A 21,865-nucleotide genomic window follows, 5' to 3' on the forward strand; every position below is an offset into this window, starting at 1 on the left:
TTTAGTATAACCAATAAGCATGCAAAGTTGCTTATAAGCAACGAAGGTGGGTCATTTACCACATCAATTGCTTGGGTAAGGGCATAAAATGGCTTCGTGCGTGTTGTGGCCCTGCTAACAAGTCAAAGGTCGCACACAAACGCGAGAAAAAAACGTATTTATGTTTTAGGACAGACAAATTCTTTACCACTGATTACTATCATATTGTGTTATTAAACTGTTGACCACACAATTGTTTATTCCCAAGTTCAAAGTCCCAGCCACCCGGCGAATATCTAGCTATAGCAAGTGATGCAGAAAAGAAGAGTCAGCAACCCACCTGAAGGACACTGCTCATCCATTTGAAGCACTCTTCTTCGAGGCAATCTGGCTTCTGCTCCACGACAATAACCAATCTCTCGTCGCGCAGCACAGAAATACCGAACACAGCAACCCTTTCGAAAGGAAAAAAAACATGTGGAAACAACCTCTACCAAACACTTCTATATTAAACACATCTCGCCTTTAACTAGATTCTAAAGTTTCTAGACTTAACCATATGCTGACCAAAAGTAGTCGATCTAGTTCTGAAATATTGAGTTGGATTTAGCGAAATGTACTCGTGACTTGAGAGGTATAAAGGACCTGATTTCATGGCATAAAGAACTTGATTTTTGTGGACACTAATCAATCATTGACTAATTTATGGGCATTACAATACCAAACAGCCCATGAGAGAGATAACAAAAACGTTATAATTTCTTCATATTTTTCCATTTATTTCATAAACATGGGGGTTTCATGAAGTCCAAACCATTAGTTTTGATATCCCCCGATTATAGGGATTTGGAAATGTTACCTTCCTCGGTAAACAAAGCGTACAGGCTCAACAGCCAGCACAGTAGCCAGTATGTCGTCTGCGTTGTGAAAACGATCGGATATCTTGATCATGCCTTCGGTTTTGCCCGTCACCATCACTCGACCGCTCTGTCAACCAAAAGAGGAAACTTTCTATTGTTTATATAGATTGTTTTAAAAGATTAATACACTGGTGTTGTTTGTGCTATATTGGAAATCCTCAAGGAATATCGTTAGCAATATTTAAATGTGGATTTATTCAAGGGTCGCACTTGTCAATCAAACGTGCTTGATGGGATTCAGAAACAATAATTATTACTAAAAAATATTGATGAAATGCATCAAAGATATACCACTACTCGCTGATGACGCACCATACAGTTTTCGGGTTTAAGGCTGCATTTTTGGGTTCAGGTCTAAAATATAGGGCCTTCCCTAACTCTGGGGTGAACAATTACTTTTTATCACTAACCGGGTTAATGTAACCCATCAGTCCTGTTCTTATGTAGGATGCGGTATCAGCTTGTCCATGGTTCCCTTGGTCGATGGGGTGGGCTTTGAACATTTTGTCAGTTATCCCTTTAAGGCCATAATACCAGGAGCCTATCTCTGAGGAATCGGATGGCTTCGGTGACAACAGGATCTCGCCAACCTCGTCCACTCGACACAGGTACGGCTCGTCCTCCACCCTGACAACTGCAGCAGCGCCTGCGAAAATTGAATTGATGACGTTTTTGAGATTTTTTTTGAGACATCTAAGCAAAAAATTGAAACGGACGAGAAGGTAGAAATAAATACGCTAAAAAGTTCTGTTTGTCCATTATTGCAGCAAAACTCAGACAATAACGTAGACGGAGACGCATGATCTTTCGCATACAAGCTCACACACAACCCAAAAAGCAATATTATCATCTTTGCATCGCTTTCACGTTGCTGGATATCTAAAACATAAAAAATGGCAACTTCAATCGTGAACTTACATCCGGGTAATATATTTCCGCAATCTTGCAAAACTACGGATGGAGTTTGACTTAAAGGAGTTTCTTCGTGTATGACATTGTATGACATATCAGTCAATGATAACGCTGTGCGCACTGCCGATCGACCAGACCTAAAAAAAAAGTAGAAAACCTTCTTTAACTTTTTAGTTACACAATAAATAAACTGTAGATACAAATGACATTTGTTTAGTTATATGATATGTTACTTTCAAACCACAGTTTTGTTGCATTGATTCAATGTCGTCCAGACATTAAAACAATGTAAAAGTCTTAAAAATTGTTTACAGACTTGGTAGTTGAAAAGGCTAAATTTCGGAATTATATCGAAAGCGAAACAAAAAGTGTTGGCTCAGCACTTTAGTTTATCAGCACTGTATCAGAAAACAGTCAGAAAAAGAGGTTTTTACATTGATTTACATGGACGAATGTAGAGATCGAGTTGTTGAACCAATGGAGCAGACGTTGAACCAATGTAAAAAAGCATTGATTAGCTGGTTGGAAAGCATAGAATGGAGGTGAACAAAGAAATTACTTTTAACGCAATTGAAGAAAACTATCCAGGCAGCAAAACCCGTCAATTTTACATTGATTCAACGTCTGCAGACGTTGACTCAATGTAAAATTGACGGATTTTGCTGTCTGGGATAGACGTTGGGACAACTTGGGATTATCAGGCTCATGCAAGCAGTGAAACACACACACACAGCTAACAAAATTGTGCAACTACGTTGCTTTAACGTTTTTCTACGTGAACGCACAGTCGCACACAGCACTGAGCAGCAGTTGGTTTTGTGTCTATTAAATATTCACAAGGTTCTTCCACTGAATTAGAAATGCATTCCTGAGTGGAAAGTAGCTTTGACGTCAAATCAAAGAAGCAAATAGTGTGCTAACAAACCGTGCACCGAACCCATGCCTTCAGTTATCAAACGATCGCTTTCTAGTAGTCAATAGTCGGGCAATGGTAAAACTTTTTACCCTTGTAAAAACGTCTCAAACTGTACGAATTTCGATACTTAAAGCATTTTAAATGGCTTGCAAACAGATTTCCTTGATTAGGCTACGAGTTGCACAAAACAAAAAGCTTCCTCAAAATTCTAAACACTATTCCACAAATCTGAGTAATTTCTTTGGTGATCGGAAAATAATTAATTTATAAAAGCTTCAATACCGAATTGAAAGATTTATTTTTGATGAATCAATCAACCATCAACCTCCCAGCAGGATCCGCGGCTTGTACTGTCATTCTACGATCAATACAACAATTTCTAGATTTCGTATGAAAAAGGTCGCTTGGTACGTAAAAGCCGAGGTCTGGCATTGGTGGACAACGAAAGACAAGCCCTCACCTCTTCATGGCGACGGTCAGTGCTTCGGGGGACCAAGCACAAGGACAAATCGCATCTCGATTCAAACCTCTCTTCTCAAACTCGGCGAAGAACATATCACACGATCCGATTGACCCTGAAACGAAGTTGAAGCAAATGTCGTTGCTATTTTACATTGTTTCAACGTTGAACTAGCGACGTTAAAACAAACTTCTAAAAGTTTACGAAAAGGCAACGTTTGTTGGTCGTGATTGATGGACAGCTGTCAGCTGATCAATCACGGGGAAACCACTCACTGACATTCAAGCGGGAAACAGTTAATCACACAAGGTAAAAGACACCACTTTTAGTTTACCAAGTGACAAAAACATTCTATGTGGAGTGCTGTAAACTTATAATATATGTGTATAAAACTTATACCAACAGTAGTGATAACTAATAATATACTTTATATCAATGAAGTTACAGCGTGCATTTCACCAAAAGACATCTAACAAAAAGAAAAAGGTAACAATATTAGTTTCATCTTAATACAATACACAGGAGAACATAAACTCCCAGGAAGAAAAATCCGTCGTTTTTACATTTTCTGCAAACGTTGAATCAACGTTAAAAAATGAAATTTTCCTCGACCTACATGGATTAGCACCGTCGGACACCACCAGCATTCTGAGCGTCTTCAGATTGACACTGGAGTTTTCCCGCTGCATGGCAAGCGTCCAGTGGAGGTCACGTGACTTTACGAGAGCCAGAGATGCTGAAAAAAAATGTTTGGCTGCAAGTTTAGACCTTGTAGTCCCAGCAAATGCTCATCAATTGCGAGGAGTGTCCAAAAAGTGATGCGTTTGAGCTTTTACACTTGTACACACGTGATAGTTAAGTGGGATTTGAATCAGCGATCCAACACATATGTGTCATAGCTCAAACGTTCTAAAACCACAAAACGATTAAGCTTTCGACATGAAAGATTCTTATTGGTACTTCAATGAGTCTACGAGCACATGGAGTAAAATTTCAGAAATTAAAAAAAAAAGAACCAATCAAATGAGCGACTTAGGTGCAGCATGACATTCTTGCGGCAGTTTGAAACAACTTTAGGAAAAGGCCACATCCACTCACCTTTATTTTTAGTGATAATGTGAAGCCATTGGACTGGGTTGAGCTTCATGAGCGCGTACGGCACGCAAAAGACATGCATCCCGCAAAACAAGCTCTGTTTGTGTAAAATCGAATGTATAGAGATGATGAATTGTTACTGAAGGTTTTAGCTTAAAATGAGTATTTCGTTTTTTTTTGTTTTTTTTTTCTATCACTACGACAAAATTGTGTCAAAGCAATGTCTTCAAATTGTGAGTAAAATGGATAACTTTCTCGGACGGCTTCAATGTGGTTGCATGATAGATTTAAGCCGAGAAGAGGTTTCGCAATTGCAGAAGACAAGATCAGACGCAAACTAAAGCAGAGGAAATCGACTTACCGCCAAAATGCCGTGCACTAATCCAAAACCTCTTTTAAAATCGAGGAGATTGACCATGGTATCGCCAGGGTTGTAACTGAAGGCAGCTACCAGACTTCTGTTGAGAAAATTGCTTTCAAAATTTTTGTAGCAAAGTTGATTCAACGTGTGAAGATGTCAATTTAACGTCAAACAAAAGAAGAACATGTCTGTCCTCAACCAAGCTAACAAAACCAGCTCGCTTTACATCCATCCAATTTTACTATCTGGAAAACGATGATTTCGTTGATTGTGAGAACGTATGCTCGGACTGGTAAACCCTTCTTCCAAGTTTAAACCACGTATCTTTGTAAGAGTAACGATAAAATCATTGTGGCTGACAGCTTGAAGAGTCCGCATGCGATTATTGCCAGATATAATTACGTTTTTCAAATCTGGCTGAATGGAGAGCTTACCTACAATGCTTAATTGCACACTATGAAAATCGTCGCCTGGACACCAAAGTCGGCTGTGTCAATTTTCGATGCATTTTATTTCCCATGTGATTTTTGTGCTCGTTTTAGCCAGTTTCTCGTGAAGTCTATGACATATAGTTTTAAACTTAATACAATACATTCCTTAACTCCAACTCGCACGCATACAGGTTGAAGGCAGAGCTTCTAAAAAAAACTTGTTTTTTGGACGTAGCACATTTTCGTTTTCAGACGACGAAATGTTAAACAATCATCTTGTTATAACGTTTTTATGACGTAATTCGGAGTCATTTTTTCAAAGTATAATTTCTGTTTGTCGAATCGAGATGAACCGTCTTTGGTTGCCTTGAAAGCTCCGTTAAGGTAAAAAAAACGGTGCTTGCACAACAACAAGTGACAAGGTATTATGGCAAACGCTTTAATGTCACGAGTTGAGCGTGACGCAGACGTGCGAGATTATCGGAACATCCTGGTAGTAAAGCTGTCTATGTGCTGATTGGAAAAAAAGCTTTGGCGTTTCACGTTGTTCAGTTGCTTTCTGGGAGGTTTGTGATATACTAAAAAGAGCACATCAACCAAGTAAAAAGATTTTACAAGCGCAGACTAAAAAAAATAGCAATAAAAAGTGGCAACAGCTAATTCAGTAAGATACTTGCGGATGTATGTAGTTCACGGTACGGTGTCAAAATCCTATTAATTTGGTTGTCATAGCCAACGGCAAAGCTAAACCATTCTTGGCACATCTGTGTTTACGTGGAGTTTATTTGTTTACTTTTTCATCAAGAGAATTGGGAGATAGGTTTCAAGATTTTCAAATGAGAAACGAACTTTAAAAAAGGATTTATAACACGTCAATATAACGTCGTTTGACACTAAAAATCGTTATGAAACATTAAACAATTGAATATTTCACCTGCAATGTCTGTGGATGGCAGCTCTAGTGTGGGTAATGCCCATGACACTCCCATCTTTGTCGGTTTTATATTCAATGTAAGCAAGCTGGTTTGAAGATTCGGGTCCGGAGGGCTCCCAACTTGAAGGGGGTTTGCTGAGATTACGAGAGTCCGTCGGTATCCACTGTAGCTTTGGCCAACCTAAAACAAAAGAAAAAAAATATAACAAAGCTGCAAACGGACATTAAATGACAAAAAAATGACAAAATGACAAAACAAAAAATGATTAAAGCCTAATTTTACTAAGTTTTTGTTGTTGTAAGGTCGTCAGTAAAAGAAGATTTTCACCTTTGAGCCGATTCACTTCTCCTTTCTCATTCTTTGGCAATGCTTTCAGGCAGTGCTCTGACGTCAAAGCGACGCTGACAGAGCAACTTCCAAGAAGGAAACCCAGCTGCGGACACCCGGGATCCTACAAAAGAAGTTATTAGCTCAGTTGTCGCATACAGGCTTAGGGCTGGTAAACACGACGTAATAGAGTCATTTGTAAAAACACAGTCGTGTACTCTAGACGTTTATCGAACTGACGAGTATCACACAGCAAATCAGTCCTCTTTACATTCATTCAATATCTGCAGACGTTGAACCAATGTAAAAAATACTAATTTGCTGGCTGAGAAGTAGCTGATATGACACGAATTCAGAGCTACAATATAATAAACCTTGCCATCATTAAACGTTTGCAAGCAGATGAAAGCCGAAATACCTCAGATGACATTGGCACTTCAACAACCACGGGAACGAGGCCAGCAAGAAAGCAACCATAGAACGCGCAAACGAAAGGGACAGGTTCGGAATTCGGGTAAATTAGAGCGACTCTTTGGCCAGATTGAAGATTGTTGCGTTTGTTAGTGAGAGTGAAGGCTACTTTTCGCATACGTTCGAGAAGCTTCCCTGGAAAGTGAATAAACAGACACTTTAATTCCTTTGTCATGTTTGGTTCACACTTTCATTTCATGTATAAGTAATTCAGTTGTTCAGATGCTTGATAAGGGCTAACATGTCGTACAGCCAAAAACGTTTGCAATTTTTAATCTCTTTCTGCATATTATGTTAAATACCGTGTCGTTGGTTGCTTTTATATGCTTATGAATGTACAGAAACATAGAATCACTCTCCTGCGCAACAGTCTAGGACTAGGTAGTTTTCTTTGTAAAATTTACACGAAATGCCGTTTCAAACAAAGTTTTGTTCTTTCAATACACTGTCGTTGGAACAATTGGTACTACCACGCTGTTTGGCTGACCTTGTGATGTCACCCTTCAAGCAACCAATCGGACTATAATGGAAACAGTCTGAAAAGGTACTAACCGTAAGTCAATGTGTATGACATTTTTCCGTTTCGTTCCACAGAAGTTAGACAAGGAGCTTTTGGATTGGCTGTGCCGCATCTGAAAGGAGCCAAAGACAAAATAACATTATTGTTCGTTATAAAAATTAGCAAGCTTTAAAAATTAAATTTAACCAACACCAAAAATGTCTCGTAAGATCAAATTAAAACACAAGCCAATCAATCGTTTTGCACTGATTCAACGTCTGCAGACTATTAAAACAGCACAATTTCAGTGTCGTCTTAAATCAAATCGTGTTAGAAGAGTTTATTCAACGACATTAACTCAATAAAGTAAGTCGTTCTACCAACCTGTGAATGGCAGCTTCTATGGAGTGGGGGAGGTTGGTTTGAGGGGGCAGTTGTCCCCCCTGACGAGGGGCGGTCACAGTGCCTTCCGGTTTGGGGGCGTTTTCATCAACAAGAGGGTTTTCTAGCAGTTCTTCCTGGAAACCAATTAACCAATAAATGAAAACAAGGAAAACGCCCATGCGATTTCTTGAAAGACAAAACCAATCAAAATCCAACTTGTATTAACTCAAACTTTTCTTTTTCTAAGTGCAAATTCTAATCGTATACATTTTCGGCTAGAGTCGCTTGGTGACGGCAGAAAGAAAAGTCTAACTCTATCAAAAGTGAAATTACGATTTAAGTCTAAAAACCAAAAAAATACGATTTATCATGACTAAGTGTCTGCCTGGCATCATGTGATCGTGAAAGTCGTAACAATACAGTGAACAAAAAACGTAACAACACACGCAAATCAAAAAAGATCATTCTAACAACATTCCATTTTTGAGAGCCTCCAGTAGCACGTCTTTGTCACTACAAACAATTGACCAATAACCAAGGTTTATAGCTGTGTGCTTTAGGAAAAACTTCGGATTTGTAAAATGTGTTTAACCACATATTTAATCACCTGATCATCTTGAAAGTATTCAGCAAGAGGTTTTTTCTTCGGTCTCTAAAATAAAGAATTTTCTTGATAAAACTGCAGGCGAGTTTGTTACAAACGATAAAAATAAGCATTGACACTTGGCAGTAAAAGTAAGTCCAAGCAAGCCACGACCAATGCTCAACCAATGCTCAATACCACGACCAATGCTCAATAAAAAGACAAACACTTTAGAAACGATTAAATAATTTAACATCCAGTAAGAAACAGCGCAAAGGATGCTGCTGCTGTTGCTGCCAAGCGGGTTGTTAGTTAGATAAAGAGATCAAAAAATCAACATGGCTGTTAAGAACAAAGCAAACAAAAACCAAGCTAAACAGTAAGAGAAAGAAATAGCACCAGACAAAAATCAGTGATCTATTGTTCTTGGTGACCAATCAACACGTGTTGTAATGGTCTTAAAACTTTTTGCTTCAATCTAATTTCTAAGCTTTTGAATCTAGGCACCTCCAATTGTCTGATTTCAAAATGTGGAAAAATTGTGAAAAACTCAGTGTTTGTCTTGAATTCTTATTACTAATCGACGGGACAGATTACGTATTTACTTGAAATGTTTCTAATATGCCTTCGTGAACAAGTTTCGAGCTCGTGTGAAATCATAAACAAAATGTTTTTGATGAAATATTTTCTTAAAAATAACATAACCCTGTGTCAGAAAGAAAGCAATGACCATAAAAGCACGAAGCAACAACGAAGAGCTGCCAGACTGATAATGCAGCAGATGCGTGGTCCAACACTTTTGCAAACAAGTGACAAGTACTGGAACAGAGGTACTGGAAAGGGTTTGGTTAGTGAAACAAATGTGATTTAAATCAGGGGTGCTCACGTTGATAGTGCAAGTTTTTTTTTCCATTCTTGTATTATGAAAATACACTTGAGTATTAACAGAACCGCATTGCAACATATTCTCGTGTCATGAGGAGTTCAAGATAATATACATGAGATCCCAATGAAATTTGAACGTGCATCAAGCACGTACAATCATGTAGTTGCTCAAACTAACACTATATACGTGAACAATGATTAAACACGATATGATGCAAACATTGCATAGAATTGCAACATATCTACGTGTTAACAAATAAAAAATTCCAAGAAATGCAATGTTGCTTTTTATGGAAAAATTTCTCGTTTCCCTATGGCCTGGAATGAACCCATATTTAACGGCAACCCTGATTCAAACAAAAGCAGAAGAATCTTTTTCAGGCCGAAGATAGAGAAAAGTTGTTCAATGCTAAATAAAACAAAATTAACTTGAAATCAAGGTTGAAAAACAGAAAACAAAGCATTCATTCGAAAAACAAAAGAGCAAAAATTTTGCTCAATTGTATTTTGTTATCCACCACACACAGGGTTCAGCTCTGTTCAACCATAACCTGATGAGTTGGTAGTTGAAATTTGTCAATGACGTGGCTTTTTTCGTGGTCTTCCTGTATTGGTGGAAACACAATGACTAGGGAATCATATTTGTATTGATTTACAGTGGCTCAAAGCCTTAAAGTACAAAGGTCCACTTTTATAAATCAAAACTTGTCACAGTGCGATACGAAGAGCATGTTATCTAAATACAGCCTATATGGCTAAACTTTTTTGTACGATAAATGCAGCTGCATGACAGGTTACAGTTTAGACTTGAAACAAAAAATAAATAAAAAACTAATTCATTAAAATCACTAGCATATTCCACCCAAGGGCTTACATTAAAGCTACTTCGAGAAGTGATCAATGATCATACAGGCAAAATCAATAAGAAAATTATTTCAAAATCAAATTACTACTGCAACTGTGTTCACTAAACTAGTCAGCAATCACAAAACAACTCTGTCAATATAATCCCTATTTTATGACAACTTTTTGCTTTCTCTTTGCATTGAAAGTTGAAAACAGAAGTTTTATGCGAAAGTTTTATTAATTATTTACATCTCATTACAAAACATATGGCGGCCTATATCTCCAAAATTATTTTACTTTGGGTCGATCAGTATTTTCAAATATACAAGACACAAACCCATTGTTATTAACCAGAAACTAACAAGTTAATGTTTCAAAATCCATACCTTTAATGTTAGTAGGAGTTGCTGAATTTTCGCTGAAACTTTGGTCACGGCGATATCTATAAAAAACAAATTTATTCAAGAACAGCACTGCACTGTGTTAGGATTCGCTAGTAGATACAGCGCAATAATCCTGTACTCATATTGTTTAGTTTTTTTGCAGTTAAATTTAAGTCAGAAGATTTCAGATACTTTTTTGGTTTTAATGCTTTAAACTATGAGAATCCAAATAATAAGATTTGCAAGTCCAGCTTTCGGCCCGTAGTCAGTAAATCTGGGTTCGATACCCGGTGAGTTTATGTCAATGAGCTTTTAAAGCGTGAAACAGAATTTCGTGTACTCAGTAGCGTATTTCAAGGGCAGCTCTAAATCTGTCTGTATTTAAAGCAATGATGACAAAGCATACTTGCAAGGTGCATACGGCGCTATTAACAGCACGCATTGCTATCCTGAGATAGCATGCGTTGTGTGAAAATCTATGTATTGACCTGGATTTTCCGGGTTTGGATTGATAAAAGAAATCTGCGAGGACATGGATAATTTTCGAAACTGTTCCTCGGTGTTCGCGGATTCCATGATGGGAGCGGACACAGAGGAGGGAACAGCGTTGTTGACAACAGATATATTTGCAACATCAGGAAGATAGTTTTGTGAAAGAGGACGACTACCTGAAAAAGAAATAAAGATGCTACATGACGCAATGTCTTGTCTAATCTTAACGATGTCCAATCCATTGATGGGCAATTTGATTTTTAAATTGGGCAACACTCTTCTTCACAATTGAAAGAACTTATTCTTTCAATTAACTCCAGCTTCCTTAGTCTTGCGTAGGTTATGAAGTGGGGCCAAAAACACACGCCTAGACAATATTTAAAACCGACAAGGCTTTTCCGAAATCCCCCCAATTCAAAACCCACAACCCTGGTTTAAACCACTGACGTTGGTCGACCAGTAAAGTTTATAGTTGCTGTTAGTAGTTGAAAAATCGTTGCCTGATAAACTATTCTAATAATACTATATTGATTAAAAAAAAATACATTGCAACAATTTTCAATGATTGGCAAAGAAGGCAAACAAATGACTTGTATTGATATCTACCTGGTAGTATCTGGGGCATGATATTAGCTAGTTTCTTGGTTAAAGGAGTTGGAGGATGGCGAGCCTCATCTGACCCAGTATTTCCGTCACCTGCAGATACCGCATCACTAGATACGATCTTAGGGTTGGATATTTCTATTTTCACCTAGAAATAGAAAACAGCAAGAAACCGGTCAACGATCTAACAACTCACCATACAAACCGACACCATTAGAACAAGAATGCAATCATCGAAAAAAGTTATCCAAACAAAATAGCAAGTCCTGTATTGGAGATGATACTATGTGATTTAAATGTCAACTTTGCAAAGCATAGTTAACTTTGCAAGACATAAAAAGCTGCTACAAATTTATTATTTGTTATGATTAGTCAGTACTAATCTGATTATCACTGGTCAACAGCAGGTTTTAAAGAGAGACCAGGTTAGGCAATTTTTGAAGGGTTTTTGACGCTAGTTCCGAAAATGTCCTTATTTTTTTCTCCAGCACACCAGGATTTGAGATATTTGAATTTTTGTTGTTTAAAATTGACCCATAGCGACGCAATTTGACATAATAGTGACAATTTTGACCTCAAGCTTGCACAAAGCTGGTTTTACAATGCATTGTGATTACCAGTTGCATTTTAGAAACGTATTTTTATACAACTAGTTACATAAAAATATTAAAATGTATTTTCAAAACCTGATGTGCTAGAGAAAAAATGAGCGCAGATTTGGAATCGGCGCCGAAAATTCATCTAAAAAAGTTTACTTGTATCTCTGATAAAAGATCTAGTTAAAATTTATTGACCAGTAAATAGTAATCAAATCTTCTTAAAGTAAATACATACTACTAGTGCTTAGTATGACAAAATTGGTCTCTATTTTCTAAATCAATCAATACAATAACAAGCCAATACCACTACACTGCACTACATGTATATACATAAGATAACCTTAAATCACAACGTAGAGCTTTATTTAAAAAAATCTAAAATAAAAAGTACGTTTATAAAATAAAAAGCAACACACAGCAGAAGATATTTGAACAGCTTTCAATGGTAAAAAATGTGTTTGATGTTGTTGTTGGATCTCACGCAATGCTTACAGCGTTTAGTTTTTGTTGTTCAACAGTCTGCTTAGGAGTGCGTTGCAAAGACACAGCTGGAGAGGAAGAGGCGCTCCCTCCGGATGACATCCCATCAGTGGTTCTTCTTTGCAAGGAGTTCGCGTCACCGATAGAGGAGATGTCGGTTTCATCGTCTTTGTTGAAATATTGGTTTAAAAACGTGTTGTGAAGACTAAGTACATGATAAACCAAAACAATGCGAAATCATGGAATATATCACAGACCCTCAACAACTGATGATAAAGAGAATAAAAAACGTTTATTTCAGATAGCTTTGAAACTAACATCAAAACATACAAATCTTTAAATCAACCAACAAATGCTATAACAACGTGACCTGCGGCGGATTCAAAGGCAAGAAGAAGAATCCTACAAAACGTGCTCTATGCCAAGCAAAAAAGCCAAGCAGGGCAAATTACATCAACTATAGTTACTACTTTCTAAAACCTCTACAGCCTGTTTCACCCTAAAAGGATCATCAGAAGGTCTTTATTCAAAGTCTATTTGAATTCGGATTCTATTGTATCTCGAATTCTATCTTAATTCAAATATTAAATTAATTATTTTATTTTTATTAATATATTTTATCAACAATATTTTATCTCGAATTCTACTCTAATTCAAATTCTATTTGCATAAGGACTTTCTGATGGTTCCCCTTTCAAGATGAAACAGGCTGTAGAGGTTTTAGAAGTTATAATGATATTTGATGTAAATCTTTATATCCATATGATTTCTCACAAAGTAGATTAGACATTTGCCAAGGCTGAGCTAAACACACTAATACGTTTAGTTGTCTAAACATCTGTTTACAGTTGTGGATAGAAGTCAGACGTTTTGTTATTAATTTCTGTCCATCGAACATTTTCAGATTACCAAAAAGGTTTCTAGCCTTTCATGCCGAAAACTTACGAGTAGAAAATCAGCAGATTGGCTGTAATTCTCGAAATTTAATATAACAAATTTACAACACAAATTGACATGAGTAAACTTAACATCGTACCCGAGCTGTCGCCAAGACTGTCGTGGACCATCAGTGACCGTCGTTTGACCGCAAGAGGTAACTCAGGGATGCGATGAGTTCGGTGTCTTGCCAAGGCTATTTGTACTGCTTCGGTGTGAGCATCTGAACAGGTAATTTTCAATTCAGATATTATACTTCTGTCACAAAAATAATGTTTTTCATATTCTTGTTACTTCAGACTATTGTAATTAGATATCTGGCCTAGCAAAGCAAGCTCGAATTAAAAACACCGACTCTATATACGATAAACATCAAATAAAGAAAACATCTCATAAAGTCAAAGCAGCCTATATAGTATAAATATATACTGTATATAGTGTATATTCGTATTATAAACACATGTGACAAAATAGCCATTTATCTCAAAAAGTCAATTGCACCTGATCTGTAACGATCATCCCGTCTCGACTGGCGCGACTTGTGCACTTGTCTTCTCAGCTTCACACCTGGCCGTGAAGGTGAAGGCTCGTCTCTACCTGTAGGAGGTCGGTGTTGCAGTTGAGGGCTAACATGTAAACCTGTAACACAAGTGTTCCATACAGTACATGCAATTTTGAATGATAGAGTTGTAAAGGTTTTTCGTGTTTTTCGAATGTAAACAGTGATTCTTTCGAAAGTTTACTGTGAGGTATGTGGTGTCGTGTTTCACCACTGCACATATGAAAAACGACAATTAATAAAAAGGCTACTAATTCAAACTAGCGTACGATGATCCACACTAAAACTAGATATCACTTTTGTATTGATGCAATTAAGCAAACCTGAAATCAGACACGGCACATGTGATCAGAAACGTCAAAGATGAACTTTAAAAGTTATAAACTTTAACGAATTAAGGGCTGATTTGCTGAAGCGATGAAATAATCTACGTAAAATAAATAATGAATGATTTGATGTTTAAAGAAAATAGAACGTTGCGAAGAAAGTTTATGATGAGATGTAACATATCATGAGCGAGAACTGTGGCTGGTTTCACCACCCACTGTAAGAACTACTCAAACCATAACGGTTTGGGGTTGAAGTAAATTCCTGTGCTAAATAATTAACTAATTGTTGATAGGCAGTGGTCGATACACTTTACGCGCCATGTGACTCAGAAATAAAAACCCAAGCACCTAAATTGACAAGATCTACACACAAACCGAAGCTGAATCTTGCATGATAAACAAATAAGAAAATCCCTTCTGGCGCCTCGCAAGCATCCAAATAAGAATAAAAAACATGTGACAATGAAAAGTGAAGAAAAACAGTTGTGGGGCACGTTCTTAAAAACTTCAATTATTATTAGAATTAAAATTAAGAAAAAGAAAAATACAGGCTAATCATTTTGTGTCGACAATGCAGTCTTGTAAAGAGTTGGCCAAGCTGCGTTGCTCCTCAGAATCACAAATTTCAACATTAGGTTTCTTGAAAAAAGGGCTTAAAATAAAAATAGCATAATTTGCAATTAACATCAAATTTGTACATTTCGTTTGATACAAATGACGTCAAAGTACAATTTATTTTCACGTAATGCTTATTCACTCACGATTTCCTGACAGCATCGTTAAAAGAGCAATGCTGTTCAGTCGTGCAGTAAAATAGTATCATATCCAACTTGTTATCAAAGCAGCATCATAATAAAAAGTTTTGAGAAGTCTTCGAACCGCCAGTCGCCAAAACATGACAAATGTCCGACAAATTACACAAAATTTAATAGAATTTATCTGACCCAGTCTAGCCTAGGTGTCGGTACTTTTTCAAAATTCGAAATTAAAGATGCAGAAGTTGTCACCCAAAGTACGGTGCAGTAGTGCACGATATCTGCCTTCTTGGTAGCTTTCATCCAGATCAAAAAAGTCTGGGTAGGGCAAAGTAAAAAAATTAACCTTCTACACAAATCATCTTTTAATCTTACAAAGACGTTCTTTTGCTACTTCAGGGTTAAACTTTTTGGAGTTCGATATCAGAGAGGAAAAAGTATTGTATTACCACAAACATTGCTGTGGAACTAATCAAAAATGAAAACCGTTCCGAAAGAACAATGTAAACAGATGCCATTTTAGTAGATTAAAAAACTAAGCATAAATGAAACTGTGTGTTACACATTTAATTCAAGGCATGATCACAGCCTACTGGACTTAAATAAAGCGGTGGCAGGATACATTTTTTTGTTTATTTGAACTAACTATGGCAAAATAAAAGTGATGATCTGCACTTGCTTTAACGTTTCGCCAATCAAACACGACCGACTTCATTAAGGAGCTAGTTTAGAATTGTCGAAATAAATGAAGATTGTTACTTAAATATCTTATTTGTGGTTGTATACTTTAGATTGCATAGACCAGAAAAAGGCGCCCTGCGTGAAAACGTGGCATGCATGCTTGATATATTTCACTGTGGACTCAAATTCACCCACAGTCTATTTGACGTCATAAAATGTTGTGAGATTCAAAGATTCGATTTCAACAAAGTGCAGGTAACAAAAACAAGCAGAAATCAGCTATCGGTTACCAAGAACTGATATCGTATTCCCCTATTATGGCAACGATTTGCATTTGGCGTAAGTTTACAGTTCAGTCTGCTATCCGAACAAACGGAAAATTTATATTTAGTGACCAATTACCATTTTAACTTAACTACCGAAAGATGGGTTTATTTCCTTGAACAATCTTTAACCTTTTGATGCAAAGTTCGATGTCCTACTTCTGCTCCATTAATAATAAAGCAGCGACACAGAAATATAATCCGGGCCAAGAGGTTTGTTTACATAAGGGCAATAATAGTGGAAAATTTCAATCATGCTTTGTGTCTTTCTTTTGTTTGAAGGGTATTCACAAAAGATTTATTCCTTCAGAAAGCATCTGTATGAGTCGAAATTTTGAATAATTGCTTTTGAGCCATAATCAACTAAAAACATTAAGCGAGATAGTCGTGATTTCTTTTGACATCTTGGTAGTCAATCAGGTTCATTATTTAAGTGTCAAAAACATGTCCATTTCCGTTGGGGAAAAAATGAGTGAAGTCATAAAAAAGCTTCACGCAGCCGTTGATACAGTGGCATAACGGAACACGTGTATAATACAGTAGGACACTAAGCAGAAACTGTCTTTATATCGTAAAAAACTTGACCAGCACTGCATGTTGTACAATCAAGCAATGTTAAATGAGCAAGGCTCTGCATTTGTACGACGGCTGAAGAAAATTCAAGTGTCACAGTCAATAAGAGTTGGCCAGCCTTTGAAATAATGGGGAAAAATGTGCTTATTACAAACGGGCTCAAAAGGGACGTGGGCTTTAAACTCATGCCAACACGATATGTGTGACACTCACTACCACGTCACATAAACACTAAACAGTTCCAAAAACAACAAAAATTATATCTCATTTTTTCAGTTTCACTCCAAGGGAAGCTCGTCGCTGTATTGAACTCGAGTAGTACACACAGTCGAATACATACAAACTAAAGAAGACATTCAGCATACAACACACCCTACTGCCCACTCGCACATAAAACATTGACATCATACAGCAAATGTTGAATGTGGCTTTCCCTAGAATCTTGTATGGACAAGGTTTGTCAACAAGCGGGGCACAGAAATCGACTTTAATGTTTATGTTAGTCTAAAAGGCGTACTGTCTTGTTTGTCAGTGCTTCTAATATACAAATTGTTCAACATTAAAAAATTCCTCTAAAGGGCAGCTTTAAAGCGTACCGCCTAGTTATTGGAGCGTTTTGATATTTATTTGAAACTTTGTTGAGTCTTGAGCGTAGCCTAATCAACAGTTAAACAAACATTACGGTAATGTCCCATTCTCCTCACTAGGCTTTAAAAGCCAAAAATACTGTAGCGCAGAAACTGCATGTATATATAATCGCTGATGTAGCATTTATTCATAATAATCTTCTTTGCAAGGAAGAGATCAAATTTGACCACAACTGCTGTTTCATGAATTAAGCAAGAAAAGGATCTTCAAACATTGAAAAATGAGTCACTTTGTAACGTTGTTGTGCTACATTGCATTCAAGGAAAGCACGACAGCACTTCAAATTCATTTGATAAAAGTTATACGAATCTCGACTCGAAATCGCTCCCATGTTTTGATAAACTACCAACATTGAAGGAAAGCTAAACGCAGGCAAGCAGCGATTCGAAAAAAGATAGGTTAACATTGATGCATCAAAGCACTATTCTGACTACAGCACAATTGAAAATCTTGACTGGAATAATAAAAAATACCTCCCGCATTGGTTTATTTGACATAGATTACCATCTTAAATATAGTAGTAAAATCTGTCTTTTTACATTGATTCATCTTTTACGTAAGTTGAATCAATGTAAAAATAACGTATTTTGCTAACTGGAATACTGTCAAGAAAGATGAGAGCCAAAGCAAGGCTACAGTTTAAATAGAAATCCCATGATTAAACCACAATGATTTTATTTGTGGGGGTAAATCAAAAATAAGGCGCTTTGTATTTTGTAAGCAGCAAACTAGCCTAAGTACGCCTAGCTGGCAAATGGGTCTTTTTAACGTTGATTTAACGTATGCAGACGTTGAACTGATGTTAAGAGATCAGTTTTGTCACCTGGGCGGTGTACTGCTTAGTTTGTTGCTTACACGTGGAGACATAACGAATGCGGTATGAAAAAAGCTATCATTAACCACGGGCTGTCTGGTATAGATCACAGTAATTAATGCACATGTTGATGATTAATTAATTTTTGTGTCGTATGCAGAACGCCATATAAATCAATCGAAAACGAGCAAAAACCACTTCACAATATTCAAATGGAAGCTTTGTGTGCATCCTAACGCAATCTCTGTAGTCTCAGCAATGGTCTTAATCATGGCAAACAGATGCGACATTTCACGTAGTTGCATCAACGCAAACACAAAGTATCTATTTAACATACCAAAATCTCACAAGCCTTAACACACCAAAGTCGTAAAAACGTGATCCTAAACTGCAAGCACTCGATATATAACGCAGATTCAAGACTGTTTACTACAATTTTTGTCGCATCCGAGATGATGCTTCGTTGGTAAAGATTTAAATTGAGTGGCCGGAAATCTAAGGAAACTAATTTTCATGTCAACTTCAGGCAAAGTTTCTTGCCAAAGACACAGCTGAGTGTTGAGCTGACGTCCTTCCGAACGTCATTCCAGAGATCTCGCCATTCGACCGCGCAGCCGATTTTACTACAATGTAAAAAGACAGCCAACACCAGCACTTATGTTTCTCGGCAGTCGAGCGTAGCAAAAATTGACAGCGATAGACACGTGTTTCGAGAAGGTATTGGTTTCGCCAATGAGGCTGGGCTCATTAGCATCGCACCACTAATTCATGCCACATAGTTATCAACCGCAGCACTTGACTGCCGAGAAACACATGTTTTTGAAAAAGTCTTGATGGCTAGTGTGGAGGCTACACCGGTATGGTTAGCGAAACACAATGCTCGCTGTTCTATTGTGAGTAGTCAGGTTGTGCTGACGCCAGGAAGATCACTTCTTCTCAACACCAGCAGCACTTATCACACAAAAGTGCCGCGAAATTGAAGTCATGCAGAGTTCAAAGAAGCGTACGCACTAGCTTTGGAATACCAAGGGTTTGAAGCAAGCTCAGTAACATTATGTGGAACAGATTTTCGAATACTAATATAATCCATATTGATGACGTGTTCAATCCAAATACAAGCTACTCTGTCAGCATGACCGTTTCAACAAAGTCGTGCGAAGACGTAGCCGAAATGGTGCGGTGTACGGTGTTACTTGTAACTGAAATCTATCCAGATAAAAGCAACAAACGCTGGGACAATGAACGTATCGACCAAACCGGTATCATTTCATGTGGTACAACTACAATACAACTTTATTCAGATAAAAAAAGTTGTCATTTAAAAGAAATCTTTAATGTGATTGAATTGGGTATCGAACGTCTATCAGTGGACTTTGATTGAGGGAAATATATTCATAGATCCGGTTAGCTGATGCATGTCCATTGTCCAGTTGAGCATAATGGTTTGGAGAAATTTTGGACATGACTGACGTATATATATCTAATTTAAAAACATCAACTATAGTTACTATTCACTAAAAACCTCTACAGCCTGTTTCACCCTAAAATGGGGATCATCAGAAGATCTTAAAAAATATCCAAAAACAATAAAACGGTAATACCTGAAAAGATATTAAATATTATAAACTTAATTCAATCTGCAAAAAAAACATCAGAATTACAAAGGGCTTCCTCCATCCGTTACCACGAAAGCCTCAATTAAAATGTCCAAATAGAACCAAATCATAATAAATAAATATATAGTAGGCCTATCAATCTGCTTGGTTTCTATTTGGATATTTTCAGTGAGGCTTTTGTGGTAACGGATGGAGGTAGCCCTTTGTAATTCTGATGTTTTTTTTTGCAGATTGAATTAAGGTTATAATATTTAATATCTTTTCAGGTATTACCGTTTTATTATTTTTGCATATTTTTTAGGACCTTCTAATGATCCTCCTTTTAGGGTGAAACAGGCTGTAGAGGTTTTAGTGAATACTAACTATATTCGATGTAATTCGCTCTGCTTGGCTTTTTGCTTGGTATTGAGCACTTTTAGTAATAGAATTTATTGTTTAATTTGAAGACAAAGATTACATAGGTAAAAAGTTTTCTGAATTCGTTTCGAACAAATGGCCGTAAAATCTTTATTCTAAGACTCATGAGAATTTCACCTGGTTTTTAAAAGGCACACTGCCATGACACAAAACTGCATTTCAGCCAAAATTTTTTGCCATTTAAGGTAACCATCTGTTGAAATGTCACAGAAAAGCTATGATCCAAGCAAAAGGTCTACTGCAATTGACGTTACCAAGAAATCAGTGCGCATGTGTTCCAAAGAAAATAAACGCTTTTACACGCATTTTTTCAGTGTTAAATTAGCCTATTTGGCAATGGAAAGCACCATTCCATTGATCAGAAAAATAATTAGGTAAAATGAGTTTATCCTGAAATGGAGTTTCAGTAAAGGTCAGAAGGACTGGATTACGTGACGTGCTTTATGTGTTGTAAAACCTTCGTTACGAGGTATATTTCGAAATTATCTTATATCATAACTCTTCACAATCGATGTATAAAATCGGGTCTGCTACTATTCGGTGAGTCCGATTCGGTGAGTCCGATTCGGTGAGTCCGATTCGGTGAGTCTGATTCGGTGAGTTCCTAACCTCTAACCCCTAACCTTAACCCCAACCCCCTAACCCTAAAACGGCAATGATAATTAGGCTGCGGTACCCAATAATTTAAAAAAAAAATTGAAAAAATCCCCCGTTAAGGGATCGGACTCACCGAATCGGACTCACCGAAACGGGCCATTCCCATAAAATCAAGCAATAGTGAAAGAAATGTCTATTTGAATAAGAATGGTTAGTGGCCTACTGACAATATCATACTTGTGTGATGAAAGGTCGACAATGTATTAGAATTCATCAATTTAGTTTGGTATTTTCTATTTCTTTTGTAGTAAAAGGTTTAAGACTTTTTAATTTAACACTAAAAACATACAAACGAAAACTAAATTTCACCCCTTCTCATTTAACCAAAGAGCTACACTGTAGATACTGCACTTGAAGCACATTACGTTTACCTGCATCAAGGATTGAAAACTCAATCAGTCTACATTTAAAGTAATCTGAATTGGATTACGTCCGCAGTCCAATGCTACTATAAATTCTGAATAAGCTCTGGCAATGAATAACTGAAAAGACATACACCTTCACTCAATATGAACTGCAAACTAAAAACAATAACTTCTAAAAACTTCATAGCTAAAGGTTGTTTGGGCACAGATGTGTACGCAAACTACTGCATGAAAACAGGAAGTGATGTCATAGTGAAATCGAAAGTACAAAGAAAAGGAAGCCCAAGACTATTTCTGTGATGGTATGAATAGCATGGCGGAGGGCATGTTACGAACACCGAACAGCACATCCGTTCGACATACTTTGAGGGCACAGGACTGTATGAATTACCTTAACTACAAGCAGCTTTTGATCTATAGGTTACGTTTATTAGAACGTTGAATTGACTAAACGCAATACACTGACACCAATCGGTGTTGTAGATGCCGCTACGTTAACAAATTCTGTGCAGCGTACAAAACTGGCCATACAATGCCATAATGCTGATTTTAGCCACAGGCGTGAGTCTTTTTAAGATGAAAGGTAATGATTGCGGCCTATCAGAAAACCAGTACGAGCGAGACGAGTTAA

At 37.1% G+C, this 21,865-nt stretch overlaps 1 protein-coding gene across 1 annotated transcript in view; it reads right to left on the reverse strand.

Annotated features, from left to right (window-relative positions):
- Positions 1 to 21,865, reverse strand: part of LOC145764349 (disco-interacting protein 2 homolog C-like) — a 36,233-nt gene that overhangs the window by 8,681 nt on the left and 5,687 nt on the right. The window contains exons 3-22 of the mRNA XM_082575966.1: positions 13,999 to 14,136; positions 13,598 to 13,720; positions 12,574 to 12,728; positions 11,486 to 11,630; positions 10,876 to 11,055; positions 10,391 to 10,446; positions 8,298 to 8,342; positions 7,691 to 7,824; positions 7,360 to 7,439; positions 6,755 to 6,942; positions 6,337 to 6,460; positions 6,009 to 6,189; positions 4,644 to 4,740; positions 4,286 to 4,379; positions 3,804 to 3,923; positions 3,188 to 3,302; positions 1,818 to 1,948; positions 1,310 to 1,545; positions 839 to 966; positions 320 to 434 (exon numbers count right to left, since the gene is read on the reverse strand). Coding sequence (XP_082432092.1) covers positions 320 to 434; positions 839 to 966; positions 1,310 to 1,545; positions 1,818 to 1,948; positions 3,188 to 3,302; positions 3,804 to 3,923; positions 4,286 to 4,379; positions 4,644 to 4,740; positions 6,009 to 6,189; positions 6,337 to 6,460; positions 6,755 to 6,942; positions 7,360 to 7,439; positions 7,691 to 7,824; positions 8,298 to 8,342; positions 10,391 to 10,446; positions 10,876 to 11,055; positions 11,486 to 11,630; positions 12,574 to 12,728; positions 13,598 to 13,720; positions 13,999 to 14,136 — 2,585 coding nt within the window. The remainder of the gene's footprint in view (positions 1 to 319; positions 435 to 838; positions 967 to 1,309; positions 1,546 to 1,817; positions 1,949 to 3,187; positions 3,303 to 3,803; positions 3,924 to 4,285; positions 4,380 to 4,643; positions 4,741 to 6,008; positions 6,190 to 6,336; positions 6,461 to 6,754; positions 6,943 to 7,359; positions 7,440 to 7,690; positions 7,825 to 8,297; positions 8,343 to 10,390; positions 10,447 to 10,875; positions 11,056 to 11,485; positions 11,631 to 12,573; positions 12,729 to 13,597; positions 13,721 to 13,998; positions 14,137 to 21,865) is intronic.

The sequence above is a fragment of the Aplidium turbinatum genome, chromosome 2 (assembly GCF_918807975.1).
Source record: "Aplidium turbinatum chromosome 2, kaAplTurb1.1, whole genome shotgun sequence".
Classification (NCBI taxonomy): Eukaryota; Metazoa; Chordata; class Ascidiacea; order Aplousobranchia; family Polyclinidae; genus Aplidium; species Aplidium turbinatum.